A 9387-nucleotide genomic window follows, 5' to 3' on the forward strand; every position below is an offset into this window, starting at 1 on the left:
TGGCCTTTTCTTCTGGAGTCAGGCGGGGTCGAGCAGCTCCAAGCTGCATAGGCTCCTCCTCGGCTCTGGTACTAGCTGGGGATGGGCGAGGAGCCAAGTGGCACGGCGCAGGGAGCTGGCGCCCTCTGGTCTTGGCTGGGCAGCGACTTTCCAGGCGGCCATCGATGCGGAGGCAGAGGGTGATAAGTCCTTGGAGCGTGGGTGGTGGCTCCACCCTGGCCAGTTCATCCAGGACTTCCTCTGCCAGCCCCTCGGTAAACTGGTCTATCTGGGCAGCCTCATTCCACGCCAAGTCTTGGGCCAGGAGCTGGAATTCGGTGGCATACTGAGCCACCGAGGATTTGCCTTGTTTCAGCGCCCTGATCTTCCGGTTGGCTGTGGCTGCTTGGACGGGGTTTGAGAAGGCAGCAGACAGGTGGGCCTCAAACCCCTGGTAATCAGTCAGTAGGGGAGAGGACGCAACCAGCAAGGGTGTGGCCCATTTGGCCGCCTGCCCCTTTAACAGACTGATGATGAAACACACCTTAGATTTGTCATTGGGGAAGTCTCGTGCTCTCAGTTCGAAGTACAGCCGACACTGTGCTAGGAAAGCAGGAAATTCTTCCACGGCACCCCCAAATCTGTCAGGTGGGGGAACTGGGCACTTGGCTGGAGCACTGGCCGCAGGTTGTTGTTGCAAGTGCACCACTGCCTGTGTCAGCTGCTGTACCTGGGCTTGGAGCGCAGCCAGTAGTCCTGTGGTTCCACTTGCTTCAGCATCCATCCTGTGGAATAGGTGTTTGTGGTGGTGGAAGCAATCTGTCACGGCTGGGGCTGGGTCAGGCAAAGTCCAGGGGCAGGGCGAGGTCTGTAGCCAGTAGGCAAGAGGGTCCAGGGCCCCAAATCCGAATCACCATCCAGGTAACGCAGGTCAGAGGTTCAGAAGCCGAAGTCAGGGAGTCCAGAAGTCAAGAGCCGAAGTCAGGGAGTCCAAAAGCCAAAGTCAAAGCCGGAGTGGATGCTAGAACATCAGGTAGATGACTAGTTGCTTCCACAAAGCATCCTCCCAAAGCCCACAGCTATATCGCCCTCTGCTGGCTGTTGCCCATTTGGGCTAATTGCTGGCTCAGAAAGGCAGCCAGGATCCTGCTACAACTCAAGCATCCTTGCCCTTAGAAGGGCCAGAATCCTTTCAAAACTCAGGGCTCAGGGAGCGTCTTGCTTGTGAGCGTGCCGCCCTCCTCCGATCCCTGAGGTCCTGACGAAGGCGGTCATGTACACGACCTACCCGAGAGGGCGAGGCAGGGGGGCCGGGATCTTCTCCAGCAGGAGGCAGGGGCACTGGTGCAGGTGGCAGGGGCACAGTTTCCTCTGCAGACTCCGCTCCTTCTGCAGAGTCCCCAGCACCCATGACACCAACACTCTGTGTTACACAGTGGCAAAATTTATATATATATATATATATATATATACACACACACACACACACTGTGGCTAATAGCCACTGATGGACCTGTGCTCCATATTTTTATCTAAACCCCTCTTGAAGGTGGCTATGCTTGTGGCCGCCACCACCTCCTGTGGCAGTGAATTCCACATGTTAATCACCCTTTGGGTGAAGAAGTACTTCCTTTTATCCGTTTTAACCTGTCTGCTCAGCAATTTCATCGAATGCCCACGAGTTCTTGTATTGTGAGAAAGGGAGAAAAGTACCTCTTGCTCTACTTTCTGCATCCCATGCATTATCTTGTAAACCTCTATCATGTCACCCCGCAGTCGACATTTCTCCAAGCTAAAGAGTCCCAAGCGTTTCAACCTTTCTTCATAGGGAAAGTGCTCCAGCCCTTTAATCATTCTAGTTGCCCTTTTCTGGACTTTCTCCAATGCTATGATATCCTTTTTGAGGTGCGGCGACCAGAACTGCACACAGTACTCCAAATGAGACCGCACCATCGATTTATACAGGGGCATTATGATACTGGCTGATTTGTTTTCAATTCCCTTCCTAATAATTCCCAGCATGGCGTTGGCCTTTTTTATTGCAAACGCACTGTCTTGACATTTTCTGTGAGTTATCTACCACAACCCCAAGTCTCTCTCTTGGTCAGTCTCTGCCAGTTCACACCCCATCAACTTTTATTTGTAGCTGGGATTCTTGGCCCCGATGTGCATTACTTTGCACTTGGCCACATTGAACCGCATCTGCCACGTTGACGCCCACTCACCCAGCCTCAACAGATCTGTTTGGAGTTCCTCACAATCCTCTCTGGTTCTCACCACCCTGAACAATTTAGTGTCATCCGCAAACTTGGCCACTTCACTGCTCACTCCCAACTCTAAATCATTTATGAACAAGTTAAAGAGCATGGGACCCAGTACTGAGCCTGCGGCACCCCACTGCTTACCGTCCTCCACTGCGAAGACTGCCCATTTATACTCACTCTCTGCTTCCTATTACTCAGCCAGTTTTTGATCCACATGAGAACCTGTCCTTTTACTCCATGACTCTCAAGCTTTCTAAGGAGCCTTTGATGAGGAACTTTATCAAAAGCTTTCTGGAAGTCAAGGTAAACAACATCTATCGGGTCTCCTTTGTCCACATGTTTGTTCACCCCCTCAAAGAAATGCAACAGGTTAGTGAGGCAAGATCTTCCCTTGCAGAACCCATGCTGAGTCTTCCTCAATAACCCGTGTTCATCAGTGTGCCTACTCATTCTGTCCTTGATAATGGTTTCTGACAGAGTGTGTCGGAAGAACGCCCCCTAGGCCCACTCTGGTCAGCCCAGTCACAGCTAGAGTCCTAATGAATACAAACTCACAGAGAGCCAGTTAAACAGTTGTATTAGGTTTTAGAAATAGCAGAGTCAAGTACAGTCCAATAGTCAGTCCACCTTCATGCAGTCCAGCCAGTTCAACAGAACAGAATATAGCAACAGATAGAGTAGTCGCAGTCCACAAGAATAGTTAGTTCACAGACCATCAACGTCATTGCATCCAGTACTTCACCAATCCCACAGCATACCGCTCCTATCCGTCCGTTCTCCTCCACAACAGATAGAGTTTGGGTTGCTACTATTATACCCCCACCAGCCAATCACATTACTCATTTGGTTAATGGGTTACACATGTTACTCACATGCTTCCACTTATCACCTGTATTAGCAAGTGTTACATAATCCTGCTAACAGGCCCAAGAAGCCTTGAAGCGATGGGTACTGTCAGTTTTTACCAACTTTCCCGGTATTGAAGTCAGACTGACTGGCCTATAATTTCCCGGATCTCCTCTGGAAAGATGGGGGTGACATTTGCTATCTTCCAGTCCTCAGGAACGGAGGCAGATTTCAATGAAAGATTACAGATTTTTGTTAGAAGATTCACAAGGTCAACTTTGAGTTCTTTCAGAACTCTCAGATGTATGCCATCCAGACCCGGTGACTTATTAGTTTTTAATTTGTCTGTCAGTTGTAGGACCTCCTCTTTTGTCACCTCAATCTGACTCAGGTCTTTCAACACCCCTTCCAAAATTAGTGGTTCTGGGGCGGGCAAAAAGTTCTCATCTTCCACAGTGAAGACGGAGGCAAAAAATCCATTCAGCTTCTCAGCCATTTCCCTATCCTCCTTCAGTAATCCTTTTACCCCATGGTCATCCAAGGGCCCCACTGCCTCCCTGGCTGGTTTCCTGCTTCTAATATATCTGAAGAAATTTTTATTGTTGGTCTTTATGTTTTTTGCAATATGCTCCTCATAGTCCCTTTTTGCCTGCCTGATCACAGTCTTGCATTTGATTTGCCACAGCCTGTGTTCCCTTTTACTAATCTCACTTGGACTGGTTTTCCACTGCTTAAAGGAGTCCTTCTTACCTTTTACAGCTTCCATTACTTTGTTTGTTAACCATGCAGGCCTTTTTTTATGCCTGTTTGTGCCTTTCCTAACTTGTGGTATGTATTTTATCTGAGCATCTAGGATTATAGTTTTAAATAGCGTCCAAGCTTCCCCAAGGGTTTTGACCGTATTTACCTTTCCTTTCAGTTTCCTCCTCACATGCCGCCTCATCTCAGTTAATTTACCCCTTTTAAAGTTAAACGTGGTTGTGGCGGTCTTTTTGGGCAACTCCCTATTTATACAAACGGTGAAATCAATAACATTATGGTCACTGTTCCCAAGCGGTATGATCACTTTTACATCTCTCACCAAGTCTTGGGCATTACTTAGGACCAAATCCAGGATCGCCCCACCCCTGGTAGGTTCTGTGACCATCTACTCCATAGCACAGTCATTGAGAGCATCAAGAAACTCAATCTCTTTCTCTCGACCAGAACACATATTGACCCAATCAATCTGCAGGTAGTTAAAATCACCTATTACAACACAGTTTTTACGTTTAGCTGGTATCTTTGGGAGGCTCTCTGGGAGGCTATAAGAGCTGAGGAGTGGGGTCGGGGGCGGGTCCAGGAGGAGCTAAAACGCCCACAGGATCCTTCTGAGCAGTGGATGAAAAGGCCTGGGAAGGGGGGGTTGTTGTCTCATTCCACTTGTCACCAGACCCAAGCAGAAGGATCCAAGGGAAGGCAGGCTCTGAGGACGGAGCAAACATGCCCCCCTCCACTTTTCTCCTTCCCGGATCTGTGCCCAGATCTGGGAAGGAGAAGGGGGTGGGGCGGCCCTGCTGCTGCCCCCTCTCCCGTGCATCTGTGTGTGGGGGCCTCAAGGGTCCACTGGTCAGCTGATCAGCAGAGCCTTTATTGCTTCTCCCCATCCTCTAGGCGGTGCCCAATTTGGCGCCCCTCCGTGCAGTCCTGGATCCAACCCTGTTAAATAGCAGGGTTCCTTTTCTGATGTTCAGGTCTAGTTCACTCGTCTCTGCGTTTGGTGGCTTCACTTAGTTGGAATAAGGGACAGAGTAGAGTGATGCTCCAGCAAGTTGATCCGAGTAACTAATTAGTGTTCTGTTAGAGATCTTTTCCCCTCCTTTTCGTCCTCAGCATCCTACTTGGAGCTCATTCTGGGCATCATTATTGTGGTTCTTCTGGCTGCTGCCACCGTCATGAGGGCCAGGCTCATCTTCTACATGAGTAAGTAACTAGAGCGTGCCTTTGCTGGGCTGTGTGTGTGTGTGTGTGTGTGTGTGTGATTCTTGTGGTGGAAAGTACTTCCAGCTGGCCTTTCCCTCTCCAGGAGGGACACCCCACCCCAAGGCAGCTTCTCAGAAAAGTCATCCTAAAGAGATGGACACTAAAATCGCACATCCAACACGTCACAAGTGGGACAGGTGGCAGGCCACAGGGGCCTCAGGCAGAGGGGAGGCGAGGGGAAGGAGGGCCCAAGCCTCTGGTCTCCCCCAACCCTACCTGGGACTCTCTTCTCTGTCCTGAAGGTCCTCTAGTCCACCCCTCCATGTGCTGGGGGGGCTCTGCACTTCGGAGTGAAATAACCCTCTCCTGGCGATCCTCCAACAGAATCCCAATTCAAGGGTGGTGGAAGGGAAGTGGGGTCATTTTGTCTCCCGGCCAGACTTTTGCCCAGAACTTAAGCCCACTGGGAGTTAATTGAGCCCCGCTGACTTATTTTATTCATTTACTTAATTCAATTTGTATCCCACCCTCCCCGCCAAGGCATATACATGAGTGTAGGCATATAATGAAACATAAAAACAATAAAGCAGTTTAAAACATAGAAATTTGACATTTCAGGCGCTATGATCTTAAATTATGTTGTCTTGCTATTCCAGCTAGGTGTTCTCCATAAAGCAGGGCTTGATAGTCCAGTTGTTCTGTACAGAGCAGATTGCAAGAGGTGGTCCAGATATTTTTCGGAGACTGTAGAGGCCTGTGATCTAAGTTGCGAATGCCTGGTGGAAGAGTACCCTCTTACAGGCCCTGCGGAACTGCATGAGCTCTCGCAGGGCCCTCCCCAGGGAGCTCGTTCCACCAGTGCGGGGCTACTACAGAAAAGGCCCTGACTCTAGTTGTCATGAGCTTGGCCTCTTTAGGGCCGGGGATTGACAGCAGGTTTTTTGACCCAGACCGAAGTTCTCTCCGGGGAACATGTAGAGAAAGGCGGTCCCTAAGGTATGCAGGTCCCTGGCCATATAGGGCTTTGAAGGCAAGAGCCAGCACCTTGAAACGAACCCGGTATGCTTTCAGCACACGTTGAATGTGCTCCTGTAGGGGAAGGCCCGTTAACAACCTGGCTGCAGCATTCTGCACTAGCTGGAGCTTCCGGGTTTGAGACAGTGGGATGCCTCTTGCATAAGCGGACTTCAGTGGGATGCCTCTTGCATAAATGTTTTTCTCATTTAAAGAGCAATTCCTATTCAGTGTCAAGCCGGGTTAGGGGACTTTCCTGGGGGAGAGGGGTTGTCCAGTTGTGGCTCCTTCTGGTCAGATACTTGAGGGGGAGGGTTTCTTTGTTCCTCTCCAGTGGCTGAAGGAGAGGCATCCCTGTTCTCTCTAGGGGAACCTTTTGGTTAAAGGGGGATTGGAGAAGTATCTGCCCGGGGTGGGCTGGGGTGGTGGTGTTGAGGTCCCAAGAGGAGGCCAGCTTCACTGCACAGGGGTGTGTGGATGGATGGCCTCTGGGCACCCCTTCCGGCTGTGACTTCCTGCTTCTCTCTCTGCAGGAAAATGGCAGCAATGTGACGGCTACACTGCAGCAGTGAGTAAGTGATGGTCCTTCCTCTCTGGGATGTGACTTCAACACAAGGGCTGAGAGTGGGGCTGGGGGTTGGGGGTCCAGGAGCAGCTGAAAGGCGCACAGTTTCCTTCTGAGCAGTTGATGAAAGGGCCTGGGAAGTGGTGGGGGAGAAGGGGGGGCTCATCTCATTCCGTTTGTAACCAGACCCAAGCAGAAGGATCCCGAGACCTGGCTGGGAGGCCAAATGAGATGAGAATCAGGACTGAAGGGAATTCTCTCTCTCTCAAAACGACTCTGAGTTACAAAGGGAGCTTTGACTCCTCATTGCAAGGGTGGGATTAACAGGTCATGGCGAGGGCTTCCCGTCTGCACATATCATCGGGGTCAAATTATATGTTTTCTTAGGGATTCGGGATCAGATCTTCCTTTTTTAAAAAATCTTTTTTTAAAAAAAATCTTTAAAAGCATATATAATACAGTTTGCCACTCCAGAAACCCCTCAGATAGGGCTCTTCGACCCAGCTGTGGGCTATTTGCTACACAAAGGAGGAGACTCCTTATTCGGCTAACACTCAATTCTTATTTATTTGTTGTTTCCAAGAACCAAATAAGAGGGAGGGAGTAAAGCAAGAAGTCCAAATAATCACACAGTCCATGTAGACTTCACAGGAGTTGCCCCAGTAACAGTTCCAAGCCATCCAGCAATTCCTTACTCTGGCTTCTGGGGAGAGTGTTTTCACAGCAGACTTTTGATGGGGTGGTTTGCCATTGCCTTCCCCAGTCATCTACACTTTCCCCCCAGCAAGCTGGGGACTCATTTTACCGACCTCAGAAGAATGGAAGGCTGAGTTAACCTGGAGCCGACTACCTGAACCCAGCTTCCGCCGGGATCGAACTCAGGTCATGAGCAGAGGGCTCCGACTGCAGTACTGCAGCTTTACCGCTCTGCGCCACGGGGCTCTTTCTACCTATTAGACCTCAGGCTTAATTCACTGCAGCTGTCGGCTCTGCCCTGCGAGGAGAGAGATTGCTGTCGGCTCTGCCCTGCGAGGAGAGAGATTAACCCACTGCAGGTCCAAAGAGGAGGAATCTTAGAAGGCTTGCATTTGCTATCACAACGTTCTTTGTCCTTTACAGCAGGGGTGGCCAAGGGTAGCTCTCCAGATGTTTTTTGCCTACAACTCCCATCAGCCCCAGCCAGCATGGCCAATGGCTGGGGCTGATGGGAGTTGTACGCAAAAAACATCTGGAGAGCTACCCTTGGCCACCCCTGCTTTACAGCATAGGAGGCTGAAATTCATATTGGAGCTGAAGTGTTTTGAGGGCCTTCTCCAGAAGTGATTAATTAATATTAACCCTTCCCCTTGCTTTTGCAGGAAGCGGCCAAAAGTAACCCCTTTATGAAAGTAAGTGTTTAATGGGAAGGGGGGCTGTCAGCTGATACCAGAATTAATTAAGCAATATTAACTCTCCTCCCCTTCCCCCCGCTTTTGCAGGAAGCGACCAAGGGTCTGACACCTCCACCAAGTGTGTAATGGGCTGGGGGAGGGGGGAGGCTTTCAGCTGGCACCAGTCTCTGAAACGGTGGACCCTTGCTGAGACAGACTCTGCCCAGGTTTTAAGAAGGCTTCTGTCTGTTATCTCCGCCCTGTTCCTCACCACTGCAGCAACAGCCCTGTCTAGCCTGATCTCCTGAGATCTCAGAACCCCAATGGGGTTGCCATCAGCGGGCTGTGACTCGAAGGAGGAGAAGTTACCTTTTCAAAAAGAGCAGTTAGAAATCTGTTGTAGCCAATACTCTCTCTAAGCTTTGGAGCAAAAACTCAACTTCACGCGCTACTGGCATTAAAGTTGAGAGCTGCTGCATAGATTGGTTTGCTCCAGGGCCATTTTTCCTGAGCTAAGACAAAAATGTGTAGGAAAGGAAAAGTCCCCAGTGCAAGCACCAGTCGTTTCCGACTCTGGGGTGACGTTGCTTTCACAACGTTTTCACTGCAGACTTTATATGGGGTGGTTTGCCATTGCCTTCCCCAGTCTTTTACACTCCCCCCACCCCAGCAAGCTGGGTACTCATTTTACCGACCTCGGAAGGATGGAAGGCTGAGTCAACCTTGGGCCGGCTACCTGAATCCAGCTGCTGCCGGAATCGAACTCGTGAGCAGAGGGTTCAGGCCGCAGTACTGCAGTACTGCTGCTTTACCACTCTGCACCACGGGGCCTCAAAAAAAATGTGTAAGCCAGAGGCTAAAAAACAATGAGCCAGCTCACTAATCCAGCTTAGAGAGAACACTGGTTGTAGCGCTCCTGTTAAATGAAAACAAACGACAACCTTTTCTCATGAAGGTAATTTAAATCCTTTCCTCCATGGAAGGTCTGCTTTTTTGTTTTTGCTTTTGCAAAAGTCAACCCTGCCTTAACAATAATAAAATTTAGGAGGGTCCCCCCACCTCTTTGCCTGTGCAAAAAGAGTCCCTTGGGGCCATTTCAGATCAGGCAGCTACTGTGGTGGGAGGCTGAAGCCACTGGGTCTGTTGTAGTCCTGATCCAAACCAGGCCACCCAGCATGCCTGGAAATTACGTTTCCACCGTGGAGCACTGTTGTCACCCAGAGCCAGGGACACACCCAGGAACAAAGAATCTGAAAAGGGAGGTATAGCAGCGCCCGCCTCACGGCCTCACTGGATCTCTATATTTTAGTCTCTTCGGGGTATTTTTACTTGTTTCTTTGATGGGACTGTCAGTATTATGTATAAACAGACAGCTTATAGCATGTGC

General features: G+C 50.0%; 1 protein-coding gene across 1 annotated transcript in view; it reads left to right on the plus strand.

The window, feature by feature from the left end:
* Positions 1–8147, plus strand: part of LOC132571664 (class I histocompatibility antigen, F10 alpha chain-like) — a 74178-nt gene extending 66031 nt beyond the window's left edge. The window contains exons 8-11 of the mRNA XM_060238456.1: positions 4962–5051; positions 6599–6633; positions 7989–8018; positions 8109–8147. Coding sequence (XP_060094439.1) covers positions 4962–5051; positions 6599–6633; positions 7989–8018; positions 8109–8147 — 194 coding nt within the window. The remainder of the gene's footprint in view (positions 1–4961; positions 5052–6598; positions 6634–7988; positions 8019–8108) is intronic.
* The last annotated feature ends 1240 nt before the right edge of the window (positions 8148–9387 follow it).

The sequence above is a fragment of the Heteronotia binoei genome, chromosome 5 (assembly GCF_032191835.1).
Source record: "Heteronotia binoei isolate CCM8104 ecotype False Entrance Well chromosome 5, APGP_CSIRO_Hbin_v1, whole genome shotgun sequence".
NCBI lineage: Eukaryota > Metazoa > Chordata > Lepidosauria > Squamata > Gekkonidae > Heteronotia > Heteronotia binoei.